General features: G+C 41.1%; 1 protein-coding gene across 5 annotated transcripts in view; it reads left to right on the top strand.

Moving 5' to 3' along the window:
- The window catches only part of nlgn1 (neuroligin 1), a 266,319-nt gene that overhangs the window by 57,805 nt on the left and 187,159 nt on the right, over positions 1-21,355 (top strand). The window contains exon 3 of one of the 5 annotated variants that reach the window (XM_078285491.1): positions 8,019-8,048. The exons of the other annotated variants lie outside the window; for them this stretch is intronic. Coding sequence (XP_078141617.1) covers positions 8,019-8,048 — 30 coding nt within the window. The remainder of the gene's footprint in view (positions 1-8,018; positions 8,049-21,355) is intronic. 5 annotated transcript variants of the gene reach the window in all.

The following is a 21,355-nucleotide window of genomic DNA, read 5'->3' as shown; positions in this document are numbered from 1 at the left end:
CTCTCTCTCTCTCTCACATACCTCTCACTCGTGCCAAATATCTTTTTATCGTCCCCGGCAGAGTTTGTCTGTTCGGGGAGCGTTCAGAGTACATATTGGTAAAGAGGGTTAAGGCAAACACCGAACTGCCTCGAAACGGAGCTGGCAGGAGGAAACGCCGTCATCGTTATTTTCGTTTTGTGTCTTTCTACCCTTTTTTTTCTCTGTTTCTTTCTCTCTCAAACACCTAATCATTCAGTATGGGTATCCGATAGGAGGGTAAGCTGAAGAAGCCTTGTTTCACTGTGAGATAAGTCCGTTTTTTACGTGTACGTGGACGGTTTTGCTCTACCTGGACCCACTTTACCCATTTTCAGAATGGAGTTTACCCTCATTTTTTAAGGTCTTTTAAGGGGAAATTAGCGCTTCTCTGAAAGTATAATCGATTTCTGTTCATATGGGTGGTTGTTTGCCCTCTGATGATCACTAGCTTACCCTCCTTTTTATTTTCCACTACATCACTGGGTTTGTGCCTCATTAAAGCTCTTTCAACACGTGCCCAAACTTTGTCTAGATCAATGCTATCGGTTATTGTGCATTAGACGGGTTGACTAAAGTAATAAGCCACGAGAGGCAGCGCTTTACAATGATTTTTTAGAAAAGTTAAAGAGGCGTTGATAGTAGAGTAAAGCACAGCTGTGATTGGCTTATTGCTTCTATAAAACGGCAGTAACCCAGCATTATAATGGGGAAAAAAAGCAAATATTTAATAACCCTTTTATTATCAATCCATAATAATTAACGATTATTCTTGTGCCAAGCAGTATAGTGCTAGTAGCGGTATGAGTGCTGGTTTAAATATTTAAATGAACGATTATGCCCTCACAAGTGTCCATTTACATCCTTTTTCTATCTCTGTTTAGGATTGGGATGAAACACAGTGAATGGAAAAAAATCTGAATAAATCAAATGTTTTGAATCGACAAATCAAAACGCATCACAATACAATATCAGTGAGTTAATAAAATATTTCCAGGCAGCAAAATTACTATTAATTTTTGTTTAGGCGTAACAGACATCAACAGAACCATTAACTAAATCTAGAGAATCTAATGGTTGTTTACAGCAGATCCCATTGTCTGTCTTTTTGTCTCTTTCCTTCTCTCTATCTGAACTTTTCCTTCTATCTGCTGTCTTCTATTTGTTGGTTCTCAATGAGAGATGGAAGGTGATTCATCATGCTGAGTGGTAGGGAAATGACAGAGGAAGAAGAGGAGGGTGAGTTGAGTTGAGGTGAGGTGAGGGGGCATGACTTATTGACTTGACACTCTGTAATTGCAGTATGATGCCCCCTATTGAAATTGTATTGCCCTGGTGGCTTTGTTTATCAAATGATGGATTGGATTGAAGAGATTCCTTCACTTGGAAACGTTTCGTCTGAGCTTTGGATACAAGAACCGACAATATATGGCAGTTATGCATGTGTTTTACATAAGCGGATTAATGTAACACTGGAGGAAATCAGATCTGTAATTTGAGTCATGATGGGTGGAGAGAATACTAAACAGCTAAGTTTTCAAACTCTTGTGAATGTGTCTATGTGAATATGGGCAGAATTTAGATGGTCAAATAAAATCAAATTGGATTTTAAAAGACACAAACAACTAATACTTTTGTGACAGAAATAGTTTAGATTTCTTAGTTGATTACTCAAATCATATTTGAATTTGAATTTATTATCATTATTATTATTATTCATTATGCGTTTGGTGATTTTCTCTTTAAAATTCTTGTCACGTAGACCAGTGGTTGTCAACGTGGAGTCCAGGGACCACCAGGGGTCCCTGAGGGGGTTCCAGGGGGTCCCCAGCAAATTGATGAATTGTTAAACTTCACCATCATTTACAGTAATCTACAAGAAGTGAACACTATTAGAGAATGTAGAAGAATGACTATTTTGATCATAGTTTCACTGTTATATCTCTACCTAGAATACTGGAATTCTGGACAAAATCATATCTAACAATAACAATATTCTCAAATTTGGGTCCGAGAAACAAAATCTTATTAAATGGGGGTCCGTGGCTCTAGTGTGGACTAAATTAGGGGTCCTTGATTTGAAAAAGGTTGAGAATCACTGACATAGACGACATACAATTGCAACTTTCATCCATGGAGTGTGTTTTTTTTTGGCAGTGATTCATCCATTTATACAACACTCGCCTCTCACATAAATATGTTCCACCACCAAAACAGTTTCCCACAAAGCTTATATGCAAGTGCCGCCCGTGATGAGTGTGACTGGTTTAAGAGATACAGTACAAACACCCCAGAGTGCCCCCCCCCCCATCCCACAATGATAATGGGTTCTGCCAGACCTTTCTCCTGCACTGGCACAGCGCTGTGGAGAAAGGTCTGGCCAAGCGAGACTAATTACTCTAGAACAAAAGTACGTGTTGATAATGGCTGGTTAACAGCATTCTTCCAATTAGTTTGTAAATGTGTGTTTAACGTCATATTCAATACATTTTGGGAAAGCTAAGTAACAGAGCCATAACCAGATTACATTAGCCCGTTTGAGTAATCCAACGGATTATGCCGCCGATTGCAATTCAAAGCAGGTAGGCAGCAATCTTAAAACGGATTATATTTTGAAAGTGTTATTTCATTGATTTGGGATTGTTGCTTTAAGCGGCTGTGCTCATTTAGCCCCGGACCAGTTTAAAAGGAGGAGGAGATCAATTAGCCAGGCCTTGCTGCTGATGCTATTGACTGATATGCAAACAGAGGGCATTGATTCAGCTTTATGCTGCGCTGTAGCATTTTCTACCCAAACCGCAGGGATGAACGACACCGACCATTAGTCACAGAGAAGAGAGGGAGTGGCGGTGAAGGAGGAGGTGGAAGCAGGATTAGACCGATATACTGGTATGCCGATATTTGTCTTGTATTCAAAATCAGATATGGCTCAGTCAGTGTGGTCCACCTCTGATAGGATGGAGGCTCCTCCCTAACCACAGCTAGTCAATATGTTTTTATTATTTTTATATCTGATGTCTGACCAGAGAAATCATTCCATTGTGGTGTGGGAGGATTTTACTCGACAGTGTGTAAAACCTGCAGTGGAACCTGCCTCACTCTGCCTTAAGGAGCTGCTGACCCACCTAAAAGAAGTTCATTAGTCTGGGTTTCAATGGAGAGTTTTAGTGTCCCTTAATGGTCTAAATGCTGTTTCATAGGATTTTCCACCCTGACAAGAATACAGTTATTGGAGGAAATACTGAATCTTTGTGATTTTTGGAATTCTTTGGCATAAAAATGGTCAAATTTAATGGTACTGAGTATAAAATATCGGCTATCAGCAGCTTCAATCTGAAAAAATAAAAAAATGTTCAAACCCTGTGAGGAAGAGAGAGGAGAAAGGGTGGGTGGGTGGTATTAGGTAGTGTGTGTGTGTGTGTGTATATATGAAACGTGATTCCTTGACAAACTTTTTCCTATCTTTGGTCTGCTGAAAAGATAGATCGCTGGAGCTGCCAAGCCTGCGGTGTGTATCTGATGATAGATGAGAAAGACTTGGCATTCAGCCGGCACACCTATAATTACACAGAGGAATTATGGCTTCGCACTAAAATTACTGACTGAATAATAGGAAGAATTGCTAACACTTAGATTCATTTCACAGGTGCTTCACACTTCAACAACAGCTAATTGGGTGCGGGATACAGTTTTCTGAACAACGGCGAGGCTTTGAACACGTCACTTGAGATGGGTCGTCTTCAGAAAGTGTCAGTAGGTGATCGCTGATAGGGAGGGAAGGCACTATTACAGCTATCCCTTCACTGGAACAAAAACACTTTGATGATTAATGATGCCTGTGGGATTTTGCACCAAATGCCTCAAGTTCACTGTTATTAGAACATAATATTGTATTAAAGCATATCTGAAAGGGGAGAGTATTACTGGCTAGTTAGTATTATTCTTCCAAATTTCTGTTTAACTTCATATTCAGTTGCACTTTGGAAAACAAACTAACAAATAAGCGGATTACATCAGAAAAACACCACATTCTGTAAACCCTGTGGGCTGCTTTCTATCAGCAGATTTAATTTCCTCCGTTCCACTTCACTTCATTTTGAAGGAGAACGTCCCCAGTCTAATGAAAAGGAATCCTTGAAAAAGTTTGTAAGTTTTACCCAAAACTCTTTTGTTCTATCCAAAATGAAAACCAGAAGAAGATCATTTTGTCTATTGCAATGACAAGAGTCTGATTTTCTTTTTTCAGTGTAATATACCTATAATATACCTATAGGGTCTTATGGAGGACTTTCAGGTGATGGAACACATCCTCTGGCAGCCATATTGGAGGTCCAAAGCTCTTATAAAATAAGTATTGCATAGAGCTCTATGACTCTATGACAACCATATCTTTAGTTCTTTATAAGGGCAATCATAAGAAATTATAATGCACTCATAATGCCTTAAGACTGTGCTTATAAGAAGACATAATGTAAAACATTATAGATGTAACAAAGAATTAATTATGACTACAAGCTTCTTATGAATATTTAGGATTAGCTGTATATCAGAGGTTGTCTGACAAGATTAAAATGTATTATAATGTAATTATAATAAGTATAATGTATTATAATTGTAATTCAGTGAGTGCCTTTATGCTACAAAAACACAACAAAGTATTGTGTTATATGTTCTCTTAGTAGACTAAAATTATCCATACAGCAGCATAAGCATTTTACATTATGCCCAGCATTCATAAGAAGCTTGCACTCAATTCATTTGAAGTTAAATCTATAATCTATGTTTTATGACAGCTTATATAATGCATCAGTATGCATTGCGTGTTTGATATGAAGTATGAGTGTATTATAGTTCCTTGTGAGTAATGCACTATACACACTGTAGCCATAGAAAGTGTTACTGGAAACTCAATTCTTACTCTTATTCTTACTTCTTTCATTCACGTACATTATGCAGACATGCAGATTTGTAAAGTTACATAGACCTGAAGTGAGACGAATCCTACTCTAACTGACTCTACATAAATATCGCAAAACAAATGATGAGGAATCGCTTGACTAAACAAGCAAAACTCAATAATTAAAAACAATAAGTCGACATCCCAGCCACAAAACTGTTTCAGGGGAGATAATAAGAGCAGCCAAACTTAAATCAAATCCACGCTTTTCTAGTTGTACTTGTAGTTCTAGGTTTTTTTTTTGGTTTTTTTTGTTCCTTTCTGTTTCTTGTCATAACAAGGAAGTCTCTTTGTCTTTATCCCTTTTGTTTCTCTATTTCTGTTTGCCTCATTATCCCCCTCCGTCCTCTCCCCAACACATCCTTTTTTTTCAAAACAAAGAGAACAAGCGAGAGAGAAAGGGATGTGAAACGTACCTCCGGGGCGTTGCCTGCTTTGCTTTAGTAATGTCTCCAGCTCTGGCTGTCAAGAAGTAACTTTAGTGTTTTTAGCCTCCAACAAAGGATATAAGGGCAAGGTAAACCCCCCTACAAATCACTTTACTCTTTTTATTACAGAAATACAGTCTAGCCATCTTTTTAAGCAGATGCAAGTCCACTATTTGGGAAAATCTGGGTGGGAAAAATGAATAAGGCCACCTTATTTCTTCTTTGAATGTCTTGAAATGCCAGTGGGTGGGGAGTTTTTGCTCATTGCTGAGTCACTGTTATTGATCAATAACCCTATCAAACCCCTGCAGATATATTGGGGTCTTGTTTGTGCTATGGGGCAGTAAAAACCTTACTTATTGCCCCTTTAATGCTGGAATCCATAGTTATTTGCACATTTTCATACATAAACGTCTACTTAACATGTCCTGTTGTTGGAATTGTGGGTTGAGTGTGTTTATATAACCCCCCGTTTGTTCTATTTGTAGTCGTATCCTATTTGTTGATGCATCCTGTTACTATTTGCTACTGCAGCCGCTTGATTTCCCCACTGGGATCAGTAAAGTTTCATCTAATCTAATCTCATCTAATTGAATGAAAGAGCACATACATGCTCAGTCAGTCAGAACATACATGCTCAGTCAGTAATACATTAGCGCCGCTCTGGAAATAAACGCCCATTTTGCCGCTTCTATTCCTGGTTGTTGGCTGTTTTTACGCCGATGCCTGACTGGAGTTGAGCTGGATTTACCCGGCCGCACCGTCGCCTCCGACTCTCTGCGCCTCTTCATCTCTCCCGGCCGGAACAGATCTTTTCTTTCTCGATTCCGTGGCAGGGGTTAAACTTCCCTTTGATGAGCTTTAGGCTGAACCCGCTGCTCAATCCGTTTCCTCCGATTCAGCTCCTCTGCCCTCCAGTGTTCATCATGCAGTCTTCATAAAACCTTGATTTGTTTTTGGTTTTTTTTGGGGGGGGGGGGGGGGGGGGGGTGTTAAAGGCAGGGGTACAGACTCTGCTCAGCTCCTGTTTTGAGCATGGGTGTGTATGGGAGCGTAATTATCATAATCGTAATCAACCGCCTATTATTTCAGCACTAGTTTTCAAACTGCGTGAAGACTGCTTGTTGTGAAGAGTGAGAGCTTTCCACTGCGCTATCGATTTGGAATATCAACTTTTTAGGACCCCGCCCTTCACCCCCACCCCCCCATCCCCATTCCCAACTTTACCCCCCAACCCGCTCCGGCTTTCATTTCCAGCGCGAGGCAAATCATTTCCAAAGTCTTCAACGGTCCCCCCACAGCAAGTGTTGATTTAGAGAGCTAGAAAGAGCCAAGCCCGGGATGGATAGATGAAATATTGATGAAAAGCTAAATGTGTGATTTGTAGCATGGCATCAAAGGCATCTGCTTCAGTGGCGCAGGGAGCAAGAGAGAGAGAGAGAGGGAGAGAGGGAGAGATACAGAGAGCAAGAGGGAAAAGCACAGGGAGAGACGGGAAAGATACATACATACATATGAACATACACGCAAACTCAAAGTCAACCCAAACAAGCACAGAAGTGTCACAATATGATATTGTGGCACAGTAAAAATTCATATTAGAACAGTTCAGCTCTATATCGATATCAAAATAATTTCTTAGGACAATTGTAATCTTAATTTTGTCCATATCAACCAGCCGTAGTCCAAATGTTTGCTGGGATGTATTTGCAGATGTGGTATTAGACAGATACGATAACAGACAGGCAGACAGTTACAGACAGTTACAGACCAGCTGACCAACGGACTGACAGGCCGACTGACCTGCAGTACAGACAGACTGAGGAACAGACAGAATCTGCAGTGTCGAGTGCAAGAATACGAGCCGCTGTTGACTGCAACTAGAAAAACTTCCGAGGCAATTTGACAATCCGGCGAAGTACACACTCATCGCTCCGCTCCCTTTTTTTTTCTTCTTCCCGCCCCTCCCTCCTTTTCCACTCCTTCCACCCTTCCACCCTTCCGCCCGTTCGCTAGCTCTTCTTTTATCCGAGCCGCATGCTAATGCAGCCAGGCGGCTCTTTGAAATTGAAATGATGTGAAAATAGAATCGCAGTGGTAAACGAGCCGTGTTTGCCGGTCCCACCGGGGCCATGGGGGCCCTTTGAACGTGCCTCTCCCCCAGCGAGGAGGCCCTGTTCTGGGCCGCGGTCTCTCCGGTGCTCCCCTCCCTTTTCGCGTCAGCCGGAGCGCTCCCATGAGGAGCACAGATCAAGCCGGAGCTGATTGGGGTGGAGTTTGACTCACACGCACATACATGCACATGCACGTATGCATGTGCACATACACACACACACTCATGACACACTCACAGGCATGCAGAGGCTTGTAGATAAGTTGCACACACATGCATACACACACATGCTTAATACATGCAGACACACACTCTCACACATACACACACATAGTAAGTTGCATGCACACACACACACACATGTACGTACATGCTTTATTTAGATCTGCTAAATTAAATTCTAATATACAAAGCATTAAATATTCATGAGGTTTAGGGATATTTAATAGTACAAAAGCATTGGCACCGCAGGATGACCAAGCAAATGCACGCGCGCGCACACACACACACACACACACACACCTGTCTCAGAGTGGATTTTGGAAACTTGTCGATGTCAGAAGGCGACGCAAAAAACTTTTGACGAGGATTGTGATCCGCGCCGTGGGGGGAAAAAGACAAACACAGATACACCAAACGCAGACACTCAGGAGAGGATGAGTGGGGAGATGGCGAGGGAAAGGCCAACAAAGAAGAGAACAGAGAGAGAGAAAAGAGAAAGAGAAGCGACGGGTCGACCGAGACGCGAAGAGAGAGGAGGGAATGTTTAACTGTCAAAGTTTTCGGTGACAGCGATCCCAGCCATAATCCCCCTGAATCTGCTCCCTGCTTTCTGACACGAAAAAAAAAGACTGCAGCGGAGCAGAGCAGTCAGTTTTAACACACACACACACACACACACACAAAAAGAATCCATGATGGCATCTTACAGAGAGTCATAGCAATGTTTAATGAATTATACAGCGTTATCAGGGTTATATAAGTGTGTGTGTGTGTGTGTGTGTGTGTGTGAGAGAGAGACAGAAAGAATAAACATCATGATCAGCTTTTAGTCGAAAACCTCAACAAGGTGATGACACCCTCCTACACACACACACACAAGAAAGGAATACATTACGGCATCATGTTTAATGAATGACACAGTTGTGTTTGTGTGTGTGTGTGTGTGTGTGTGTGTGATCTCCTCGTTGAGGAGTTTGATTGAAGGCTGATCATGATGTTAACTCTCTCACACACATTCACACACAAAACTACTAACTACTACTAACTGCATCTTACAGAAAATCAATGTTTAATGAATGATACAGCGTTATGTGTGTGTATGCGTGTGTGTGTGTGTGTGTGTGTGTGTGTGTGATCTCGTTGAGGTGTTTGATTGAAGGCTGATCATGTTTTCTCTCTGAGTGTGTATATCTAGCACTGATTTCCCATGCTTCACACCATGGCCGACTCCTCTCTTCTCTCTCATCTCTCTATTTTATTCCCTCCATCAGCCCCTTCATCCTCCTTTCCTCCCATCTGTCCTCACAAGATAGCAGCGTCTGATTTATATTTTGAAGTGGTTTTATTTTGATCTATCAAACAAAAAATAAACAGGGTTCCCACTGGCCATGGAATATCGTGGAATTTTGAGTGGGTTTTTTTCCCAGACAGGGAACATCAGGGAGTTTGATAAAGCCTAGGTCACACTCGGTGATTTTTACGCCAATTCTAAGCCCCGACACAACTTTTTCAAACATGTTTGATTCTGTCGGGCTTGTCTAGTGTGAAGTGGTATAAGACTCACCAAGACTGACATCTGAGGGAGACACTGGCAACAGCCAATGGGAGTTTAGATACAGGGGGAAGAAAAAGAAAATGAACCAGAGGAGAAATTAACAACAGTTTACATCAGCAGGATTCCCAACTAGCTCCACTAGCTCAACTCTTGATAAGTTGCTATACAATATCATTTGGAGGAATAAATCTCATATAAATTTGTATAAAATGGCAACATGCCTGGATCAATCCACATAGGTACGCAATTACAAATTAAGTGAAAAAAGTCTACCAAATTCCTCATCAATTTTATTCTTGTAATGCTGTCACTTGAAAAAAAAATCTCCATCTTAACAATTTATTTAGTCTTCATTTAGTCTATTATTGAGTCCTAAAATCATATATTTTTTTTAAATAAGTGAAGAAATCTGCCAGTGCAGTTCAAGAATTTTGTAGAATCAAGTGTCATTTTCTTGATAGCAGTGCAGTGATCTGCCTTCTTCTGACTGGTTTCAACATACTGACACTCATTTCTAGAAAATTCCTGAAACAAGTGAAGCTGCATTGGAAACAAGATATCTCACCCCATTGGCAGACTTTTTCTCTTGGTTTAACAAAAATCCGATTTGAAGGCTGAATATGACACTAAATGACTTGATAAGATGGATGTTTTTTGCAGTGTAAATGTAAGCTGTAGCTTCTGTACCATGGAGCAAGAAACAATTGAACACCTATTTTGTAATCGTTTTTACAGTGAATTCTTCTGGACAAATGGTAAAAAGTTTTCAGAATCGGGTAGTGTGTGATCCCTCTTCTTCATGTGTGACACCCCATCTTTGTCCCGTTGTGCAGTGTGAACAGCTTCCCGACCAGACGGCAAGCACCTAGTCTTGAACAGTCTTGTAGTGTGACCTAGGCTTTATAATTATCTGGGAATATTGTTTCACACATTCATTGCATTAGATGGTTTCACCGCTTTAGAAAAACAACATTAACAAACCAGGAAGGAAGAATATTTCTTAGCTCATGGAAGCGCTCCGACTTAGTTTTGGAAAGTCGTGGAAAAGTCATGGAATTCTACATCAGGGTCACACAGTGGGAACAGTGAGAACAAACAAACAAGCGCATGGTTTTTATACTTTTCTTCCCAAACAAGGAAAATATGTATCCTGCTAAATCCTTGCTGGGAAGATTGGATTAGAGGAAGGGATGAGCCAGAGAGATTGAGTGACAGAGAGATAGAGTGAGAGAGAGATAGAGAGAGTGTGTATGTGTGTGAGTGTCACTACCGAAGTGTGTGTTTTAGTGTGTATGGCTGAGAGGATAATTGTGTGTGTGTGAGTCTATGAGAGTATGTGATTGTTGTGATTGTGATTGTGATTGATTGAGTGTATGAGTAGAAGAGCGTGCAGTTGTGTGTGTGTGTGTGTGTGTATGTGTGTGTGTGTGACAGGATAATTCTGTGTGTGTGTGTGTACGTGTGAGCATATGACAGTATGTGAATGTGTGTGGGAATGGGTGGAAGAGTGTGTGTGTGTGTGTGCATGTGACAGTATGTGAGCATATGTTAATGTGTGTAGATATGTGAGTGGAAGAGCTTGCATATGTAACTGTTTGTGTGTGTGAGTGTGTGTGTGTGTGTGTGTATGTGCATGTGACAGTATGTGAGCATATGCTAATGTGTGTGGATGAATATATACGAGTGGAAGAGCTTGCATGTGTGACTCTGTATGTGTGTGTGTGCGTGCGCCGCTGTTCCCACATCCCACATACTGGCGCCCGTCAAGTCAAGGGAACTTCAAGCCATTCCTGTTTTTAAAAGAGAAAAAAGAGCTTGAGCTTCACAGTCGGTGGCTGCATATGAAACGGCAGCGCAGCCTGACTTGCCCTCGCTTCCCGTCTCCGCGCTCCCGCCACCTCCGGCACCGTCCCCCTGGCCCGCCGCCCGGTATGGAAATACCCCTCAGCTCTTAATGGACATTTCATTTAATAATCAGTGATTGATCGCCGCTGGTAATGATGTATAAGCAGGAGGATTCGGGGACGGGGAATATTCTCAGTCAATAATTGGAAAAGGGAGAGAGGTCTCGCTGAAAGACGGACGAGCAAGGCTGCCAATAGCGGTGCGTCTCGTTAACTCTGGCGTCGTCGATACGCTGTCTTTTTTTTTATTTGCCGCTGGCAATTAGCGCCGCGTCATGTTGCCGCAGTCGAGGCGCATCCACCTCACAGGGCTAATTAGACACACTTGACCTTTTCTATACGAGGCTAATTTTAGGGATGGGACTTCAGTTGCAGTTGAGGACGAGGCCAGTTTGAGCAGGGGTTCTTATTTAATGTTTTCATGTTGGACCGCATTTGATTTTACCCAGGGACCCATATTGGAAAGATGTTGTTAGTATTTTATTGTGTATGTGGCGAGATAATAGTAGAGTGAAACCTATGATTAGAGTAGCCATTCTTACACATTCTCTCACTGGGATAATTTCTAATGAAATTAAACATTAAAATAATTAAACAGTTCCTCATTTTGCTAAGCCTGGAAACCCTTCAAGGACCCCTGGGAACCCACTTTGAGTACCACCAAATTATAAAATAATAGTCCAAAGGATTAAAATGAGGAGGCAGGTTAGATACAATGAATGTGGGATTGTTTTTGCAGAATGTGTTAGACGTTGTATATCTTTATTCTATGTGTTGTAGTGTTCTCATTTCACAGGCAGAAATTGTACCCTAATCCCCCAGAAGATCCCCCTGGGTGCTCTCCCAACCACCTTCACCATCTTATCCAAATCATTTTCAGTGAAGCAGCTCTAAATTCTATCGATTCAAGTCTTAGCGCTCTGCTTTCTGGCTTTGGAGGAGAGTTGCTTCTGTTCATATATATTGACTGAATTGCCCTCGACCATATGAAAAACATATATAAATTCTCAAAGTGGCCTTTCACCAATCACACATTTCAACTCTGTTTTGTCCTAGCCTTGTGATTGGTTGACTTATTTTGTTGTACCTTTTCTCTCATTTGGGATTGCTAAAAACGTAAGTAGCCTATATAATGCAACTTACTGACTTGAAATCTCTGTTTTCCCAACAATATACCTTCAGGCCATGCTATTTTCTGTTCATTTTCATCAATTCACCATGATATATTTAACACTACATTAATAGCATCACTCTGAGGACAAACTCATTATCTCTCAAAAGCTCTCAAACCATATCAATTTGTTCAAGCCTGTTTACAGTTTTAGCATTCTGTATGTGTGAAATTATGCATGTAATAGCTCCCCTTTGTCAGTCAAGTGCTTCTTTAAACTGGGCGTGAGCATGCCCATTTAAAAGCTCCGGTGTTCCATGCTAAAACTTCAGCATACAATATGTTGAGTGACAGTAGGCTCCATGCTAACACTTCAGCGTACACTATGTTGAGTGACAGTAGGCTTACGGTGACCAGACGTCCCGGTTTGTCCGGGATTGTCCCGGTTTCAAGATGGGTGTCCCGAGTCCCGACAAATATCTGTAAAACACTAAAATGTCCCGGTTTTCAACATTCACTACCAAATTGTCCCAGTTTTCACCACAATTAAAATAATAATAATAGTATTATACTTGTTTTCAGCGCTTACATAGACATTTATCATGTTCTGTCCGGGTCATTATTACCTAACCCAATCAAAAAACATAAACAATGCACCACGTGTCTGAATTCAACACTGATTTGTCTGTATGTGTGTCAATCAATCAATGTGTCATCAAGGCTGTTGCTAGCCTATGATGCTTGTGGCTCTGTCTGACAGAATCTGTCAGTACGCTAACGGTTAGCTGTCGTGCCGAAGAGAAAGTCGCTCTTTTCTAAAGACCTCCAGAAGGCTTACTCTTTTCTTCGTGAAGTAGCCGGCAATGAAAGTGCTGCGTTCTGCACACACTGCAAGAGTACATTTTCGGTCGCGCACGGTGGAAATGCCGACATAAAAGATCATATTAAGACGGCCAAACATAAGCGGTGGCTACAAGCTAGTAGTAGCACCGTTGTGACCTACTTCAGCGGGGCAAACGCCGGTGACAGTGATCTGAAACTGGCAGCTCAGGAGGAACCTTTGCCTAATGTTACCATCTGGTGAAACACAACCAGAGCTGAAAGGTATCTGACAATCCAAAAATATGTTATATTACACCAGTGCAATCCTTGTGTTTTGTGTTTACTAGTGTTATTATACAGTTTTCAAATAAACTATGTTTTGGTGGATTTTTGGAGACAAAACATAATTTTTCGTTAGCTGAGGCGCTGTCCATGGTGTTGAAAGGTGCAGTCACTAGGTGTGCTAAGCGCTGAAATAATTGTCCCCCATCCTGATGAAAACGCCTATGGTGCGTGCATAAGGGCATACATGTGCGCGTGCACCCTAAGTAGGCTCCATGCTAACACTTTAGCGTACACTATGTTGAGTGACAGCAGGCTCCATGCTAACACTTTAGCATACACTATGTTGAGTGATAGTTGGCTACTAGTGTTATCTTAGTAAACATGAGAAAATGAGAACTTGTAGCAGCTCTAAAGCTAAATGGTAAGTCTTAAATGATATGGGATCAAGTGTGCGTCTAAGCACTGTTTTGAACTAGCAGGGACTAGGCTACTTCCCATGTTTCCATAGGAAGTGAAAGTAGTGTGTGATGGTAGACTGTGTAAAACTAAAGATCATTGTGCAGTGGATGAATACATGACTGTTCACCTGAAATATTTCCAAAAATAAACCTCAGTTAATAACATACTTTTTATTACTAAAAGGTATTCTTACTTTGGATAATGCTGCTGGCTGTATGTAAAAGTGCTAAAGAGTTAGCATATAGCCTACTATCACTCAACATAGAGTATGCTGAAGTGTTAGCATGGACCCTGCTGTCACTCAACATAGAGTATGCTGAAGTGTTAGCATGGAGCCTACTGTCACTCAACATAGAGTATGGTAAAGTGTTAGCATGGAGTCTACTATCACTCAACATAGTGTATGCTTAAGTGTTAACATGGAGACTCATGAGTGATTTTGCTGTCTATGTTCTCATCACTTAGTGGGCCAATCTGACAAAAACTCAGTATGCTCAGTATGGTTTGGTTGTGTAAATAATTCAACAGTGTGTCTTCCTTCACCGTAGATCTATCTTGTGGCTAATGAGCTCCTCACCATCACAGTCTTCATTGATATTTCTGCCTCCTTAGGTCCCTAGAAGCCACAACCCCTGGAGAGCTTTGCCAGATACTCTCCTCTATGTTTGTGGCATTAACACTGGGGTATTAGAGGGCTGTACAGACACACACACACACACACACACACACACACACACACACAAACAGCCTGTTTCCTCGTTCCATAGAGTCATGTCTTTGGATGTCAGAATGTCAACCATGTTATATTCCATCTAATATTCATGAGGACGCCCCTGCTGTTTCCATTTGTGACAGAGTTACACTGCATGGCATTTACACACACTGAGTTTGAAGTAAACGCGTGCGTGTGTGTGTATGAATATGTGAGTGCATGTGCTACGTTGAGTGAAAAAGAATGTGCATGAGTGCGTGAGAGAGACTGTGTATTTCTGCGTGTCTGTGTGTATGTGTGTGTGTGTCACCTGCAGTAGTGCCAGTATATCAGTCAAAATATGCAGTGTATGTATGAGTCCTGATTCATTAGGCTGAGAAGCTAGCTGGCACATGGATGCTAGCTGCTTCATGCAATATTCATACAAGCAACGCTAAGAATTATGTTGGAAATAAAAAAAAAATGTGGAGAAGTCATCTTTGAAGCTGTAGCTTGCAGTGGGAATATGTTGGCTTCCTCTCTGTCTTTCTCATAACACAACATAACATAACATAAGATGACATCACGTAACGTAACATAACATAACATAAGATGACATAACATAAGATGACATCACGTAACGTAACATAACATAACATGAGATGACATATAACATAACTCGTAACATACAACGTAATATATGTCATTGGTGGATGCTTCTATTTAAAGCACCATATGTTAAATATAGCCACAAAATATCAGCTATCAGAAGCTTCAATCCAAAAACATCTACAGTATTGGCCTTCATAAACCCTGGTTGGAACTAAACTCTTCATTTATGAATTGAGTTGTGTTCCCCTTAAAATACATATCTTTAGTGATTTAAAAGGAGAGCAGGGTGATCCACCCGCTTTAAATGTTTTACTACATCTTTTAGTGATGTTATACTGTAGAGATAGACAAGAAAGCAAAGAGAGAAAGCTATGATAGCATAAAATTAGCTGGGATTCATTCCCATGCAGCTGCATATATGTGCGCTTTTACAGTAATTGGTTTTGTCACCATGAAGCCCTAGGCTTCCTTTTTAAGATCTCCTTTACGTCATGTACACACAGCAGGGGAAAAAGCAGTTTGGAAGAGGCTGATTTTCACTAAAAATGTGGCTTTTGGCTGTCATGGTCTCTCAGCAGGCTAAGGCACATGCAGTGTACTCGCAACAAGGTGGGTGTGAATCCAGGTGCTGCATGTCAGCCCACCTCTCTTCCACCTTTCAAGTCCCTCTCCACTGCTGACTGTCTATTAAAACAAGAATGACTTGAAATGAATTGCTGAAAGAAAATGTAACGTAGGCTTTCACGGCTTACAAGTGAGTTTCATCCTGGAAGGTCAGGCAGAACCTTTGGTAACACTTTCCATTTAAATGTAGCCTCGTACTTTTAAAGTATTGTAAAGTATTATAAGCAAATTCCATGACAACACACAAGTTACACACAATAATTTCTGGTACAACACACTCATTACAGATTAATGTTATCATGCATTATCATCCATGCACTTTTCTGATATGATTATAGTAACGTAACAGGTTTGTAATGCTGCATGCTGATGATGCCTCAGCATGCACTTTAAGTAGTGTTACTGAATCTTATTTCAAAACAGCATAGTGTCATAAAAGTTTGTGAAATGAGCACTAACTCTGGCACTCTGATTAATTACGTGTTGTGGACAAAAATTATGTGAAGATTATGAGTGGAAGCAAAGTGGACGAGGTTGTTTCACGCCCTCTTTGAGCCACCTTGCTGAGTTGCACACAGGTAAACTTGAAATTAACTTCAGGCCAAAATGTATACCCCTACACCCTTGAAAAATAGTTGAAAAAGTATGTGGAAAAAAAAGTAAGCGATGCAATTTTCAACACAATTTCAATCAGGCCCAGGTTGAACATAACCAGAATTTTCCTTTAATACATTTCTTACTGTAAATTTTTTTCAAAAGTTTTAATTCTACAAATTTACTTCTGGCCCTCAACATATGTAAACTGATGTGTTTACCATAGTCTTAGATAGGAAAAAAATCTCTGCAAAGTCTACAAGTTTAGGTCTGTATAAAGTATTTTGAAATGGAAAATGTGCAAGAACCTCACATTTGCATATTTGCTCATTTCACAAAATGTTGGGAGACAAGGCTTTTTGAAAGCCAGTCAATCTGGCTTTGGATAAGATAGGCTCCACCTGGTCACCTTACAAAAGAAAAAGTGGTAACTCTTTACTTAAGACATACAGTACATCTGTACTATTAATAATCACTCATAATGCCCTATGATGGCAGGCTAATTTAAAGCATTGCCTAATTTGCTTTATGAAGAAACAAAACATGTGATATACCTGTTGAAGGAGCTTCAAATCACTCATACATTATCATAACTCCTTCTAATCCATTATAGCCATATGCCTTATGTAGCATCACAGAAACATCTCTTCTGCTGACTCTTTCCTCCAAGCCTGGAGTCAAAATCCTTTTTTTTTTTCTTGTGTAAGTCGGGTCACAGACTTGGGTTTAAAACCTCTGCAGTTCCTGTCACGCCATATTTCACAGAGCAGCGGGTGAACACAGAGCAGAGCTGACAAGTCTCACTGCATGAAGAGACCAGGCTTGGTTCAAAAACAGCTTGACTCCCTGATAAATGAACTGGCCACTGGCCTATTAGCTGACAGTGTTGTTCAAAGCGACTCACTAACTAACGAAACTTGTCTCTTTAGGTGCGAGCCACGCAATCCTGACACAGCCTGGCATGTATGTGGAGAGACTAGGCCAGCTTGCTACTGCTGGCCAAGGTTCAACCCCTAGGATGACTGGTAGTAGGTTCACTCAAGTCTTGAGTGGGAGGACTCCATGGCACCGGCACTCTATGGGCGCTGTCAAACCTCAAGTCCATTTACTTTAGTCTAAATCCGTGGATGAATCTTTGCTTTGTTGCATTCACGCACTTGTTCAGTTGCACAAAATTTTAAGCGAACCATAACTCATTACCGAAAGCCACATAGGAGCAGTCACTTCTTTCATTGGTTAGAAAAGGACTTTCATCTGGGGTAAATCTTGTCCGTAACCCAAAATTGACAGAGTGTATAACCTCTAATGCACAGTGCTTCCTGTAGTTTTTGAGGCATTAGTGTAATTATCAATGGATCACTCCAAACAAAGCTCTTCAAGGTTGGTTTGGAAACGTATTGAGAAACCGTCCTCTGAACAAGGTCTCGTTCCAATCGTTGTGCTCTCATAAGGACAAATGAACCAAATCGAGGGAGAAAAACACTCCAGGGCTTGAAATATCTGCTCTAAACCAAAGTAGCTGTGAAAACGCCCTTGAATGCTACTCAAATCCTTATGTGATGTGCTTTCTTTTTGATCTACTGCTTTGATGTTTGACTAAAGCATTGTCCTGGGTCCCAAGGACTTCTCTTCCCACGCTCGCATCTTGTTGTCAAGGACAACAAGACCTTAACCGAGATGTGAGCTGCTTGTCATTTGCTTCATTGCTCAGAAATTTGGCTGGACCTGTCCTTAACCCATAACTCACAGCATATTTAATCCATTATGCACAGCGCTTCCTATAGTTGGATGGGATCATTCCAAACAAATCTCCAGAGTTGGTTTGGAAACAGTCAGAAATGGCTCATGACCTTAGGCATGTACCATCCTTGGTACCTTTGTCCACCATATGCCATCTAGCAGAGCAGAAATACCATGAAAAATTCCTTTAAAAGATTAAAAGATCCTCGCCGCCCTCCTCCTCTCTCCTCTCTTCTCAACCTCTCTCCTTCCTTGCTCGCACGTCTTTCTTCTTGTCCCTCTGGTCTTTTCAACGATTTAAATTGACTCACGCATCGTCGCGCTATGCCGACGATGCGGTTGTTTGTTTGGTTGAGGAGGAGAAGAAGGAGAGGAATGCAATGATGATATTGTGAGGAGAGGGGAAGGAGAGGAGGAGGACAGGAAGAGAGAGAGAGAGGAGAGGAAATGGATGGTGGGTGGCGGGGGGAAGGAGAGAAAGAGCAGGAAATGTAGCGTGGGTAAGAGACGAGGTGAGAGGGAAGTCCGTGTTGGTGTGGAAGCTTTTAGGTCTGGTATGTGTGTGTCATGGTGTCGCTCGCCTTGGGCAGGGACAGTCGACATGTGTGACAAATCTTGTGAGAGAGAGAGAGAGAGAGAGAAAGAGAGAGAGAGAGCGTAGTTGGCCAGCTATTTCTTAAGTGTTTGCCAGAGGATGTTTTACTTTCCAAGTGTACACAATCATGTGGTGAATCTGCTCTGCCTCCATCTTGAGAAGGATGCTTCTGTTTGCATATGTATACTGTATGTGTGTGTGTGTCTGTGTGTGTGTGGTGCATAGGACTTTTCATTCATAATTTTCACTGCATTTCCCCTTCAGCTTGTCCCACCCATTCCCCTCTTCCCCTCCCATCCGTTCATCCACCACCCCTCCCCTTCTCCCTTTTGCCATTTCATTAACATTTGGGAGAGTGTATTAGTTTTGGTATCACTCACAGTGTTCCAGCGCAAACAAATACACACACATATGCGCATACACACTCGCAAAACATACACACACATCAGCATTTAGTCACTGGCAGTGTCCCGGAGGACTTTGATTTTTTTTCCCTGGTAACATTTAATCCAGATTACTGTTATTATGATCCTTGCTGGAGTTAAAATCTAATGCTGGTACCCTATTTTATAGAACATTTTTTCACATTTTGTCCTGTTCTGCTGTTAGGGGTAAAACTCATAAGATAATTCTCAATGTTGTGATAAGATAATTCTCAATGCTGTGTCTCTTCCGCCTAATCTCACTTCATATGCTACGGGCACAGAGCCTGATTATGATCTAGAATATTAATGCATCACCATCTTTTTTCCCCCCACTCATACCCCTTTAGGATTGCATAATCTTGTGATCTATCTTAGGACATATTTTCCATTTACATAACATATTTTAGTCGTTTCCCAGACACCTCGTGCACAGTGTGATTCACAGTCGGCTGGATAAATGGCAGGATTATTGAATGCTGTAAAGGGAAGTATGTGGATGTCTTGCTGATTTCAGCAACGTCACTTTCTAGATATAAAAAATTATACAGAGCATGACAGTATCTTTGTTTGGGGGAAACAGGTGAAGAAAAGTATGGGATACTGGGCAATAAAAAAAAAACATTTTCATATATAAACTAGAAGGGCACTCGGAGAGCGCAGACCTCCGCCAAGGTTCGTGCTATTATTGCTTGTTCGTGAGTCAGATCCCGATCCGCTCCAAAATTTAATGGGTTCTTCCTTGGCCCATGCTACACCCTTCCACAAAGTTTCATGAAAATCGGGCCAGTAGTTTTTCCGTAATCCTGCTAACAGACAAACAAACAGACAAACAAACAAACGGCACCGAAAACATAACCTCCTTGGCGGAGGTAATAAATGTCTGTTTTGCTACTTTCTATCACTGATTGATATAACACAATAGTATTATATCAACCTATATCCAGTTCATGAAAGTTTTTCCATTTGCTGTTCTAAACACCCGGTGTCTGGTAGCTCTTTAGTGGGAAAATCCTCTGCTGCACAAGAAGTGATGTGTTTTATGTTTCCAGTTTGTTTGGAATAAACAGAAGAAGAACTGGGTAGTTAGCATGAGCAGTGATAGCCACCATGGCTGAACAGACAAAGAAAAGAGCGACACCTACAGAAACTCAAACTACATCAACAGAAAATCCAAGGAAAAAGACGTCACAGTACAGGACACACTGTTTGATTGACAGGTGATCGCTGGGAAGAGCAGTGCAGAAACAACAAACCACAGCAATAAGCACTTTTATATTGTAAACAAAAAACAAACCAAAAAATGAGGAAGGATTACCATTTTAACCCAAATACGAAAGTGCTTTTTTTATGATGAAAAGTCTTTACTATAAGTTAGGCTGAATAAAATCTGATAAGATAGGTAGGTAAAAATGAAGGAAATTTAGTTAGGAAGAAACTGAAGTAATAACTCAAGGCTTCACAGTTTGATGGTTGCCTGTACGGTTCATGCAATGACAGAATGATTATTACCAGAGCTTTTGGTCAAACTCCATTATAATCACATATTTAGTGAAGAGTAAACCCACCTCAACTCAGTTTACCTGCATTTTTAGGCTCTTTATGACAAAAATTCATAGTATACATAATGGTAAGTAGCATCGAACTGGTGTAAGTTATATGAGGATTGGGTCCTAGAAGGAAAAAAACAAAACAAATTAATGTTGTCCTTGTAATATAATTGATTTTTGTTTTATAGGTGGTGGTTTGCCTTATGATGTTCGCCACATACTGCACAGTATAGATCCAAAAGCCCCATCTGGATACTTGCAGGCTACACACACACATTCTCTCTTTATATTATCAGAGGGTTTTGCTGAACTTCATTAGTCTTGCTGCTTTGCCTTGGGGAATGGATTCTGTGTTTATAGTTTACAGCCTGTAGGGATTTTATTCAAGGTCAGTAGTACATTACCTATCTGGCTCATTGAGCCGCGCTCTCTGTTAGATCCCTTTTTTTAAATGCACATTGGTGATTGATTAAGCTGGTGTGTTTCTATGCCGGCGCAGCCCTTGACTGATGCATATAAGGAGCAATATGTATGTATGGATAGCTCTTGTGCTGAATCTGCGATCGATGCATGGACTCTCCAAGCAATAATTACCTCATCCAAGAGAGAGGGAGCCTGAGGGGTGAGAAAGTGTGTGTGTGTGTGTGTGTGTG

Source organism: Centroberyx gerrardi, chromosome 9 (assembly GCF_048128805.1).
Source record: "Centroberyx gerrardi isolate f3 chromosome 9, fCenGer3.hap1.cur.20231027, whole genome shotgun sequence".
NCBI classification, from domain to species: domain Eukaryota; kingdom Metazoa; phylum Chordata; class Actinopteri; order Beryciformes; family Berycidae; genus Centroberyx; species Centroberyx gerrardi.
The sequence above is the reverse complement of the archived record's forward strand: the minus strand, read 5'-3'. Positions and strand labels throughout refer to the sequence as shown.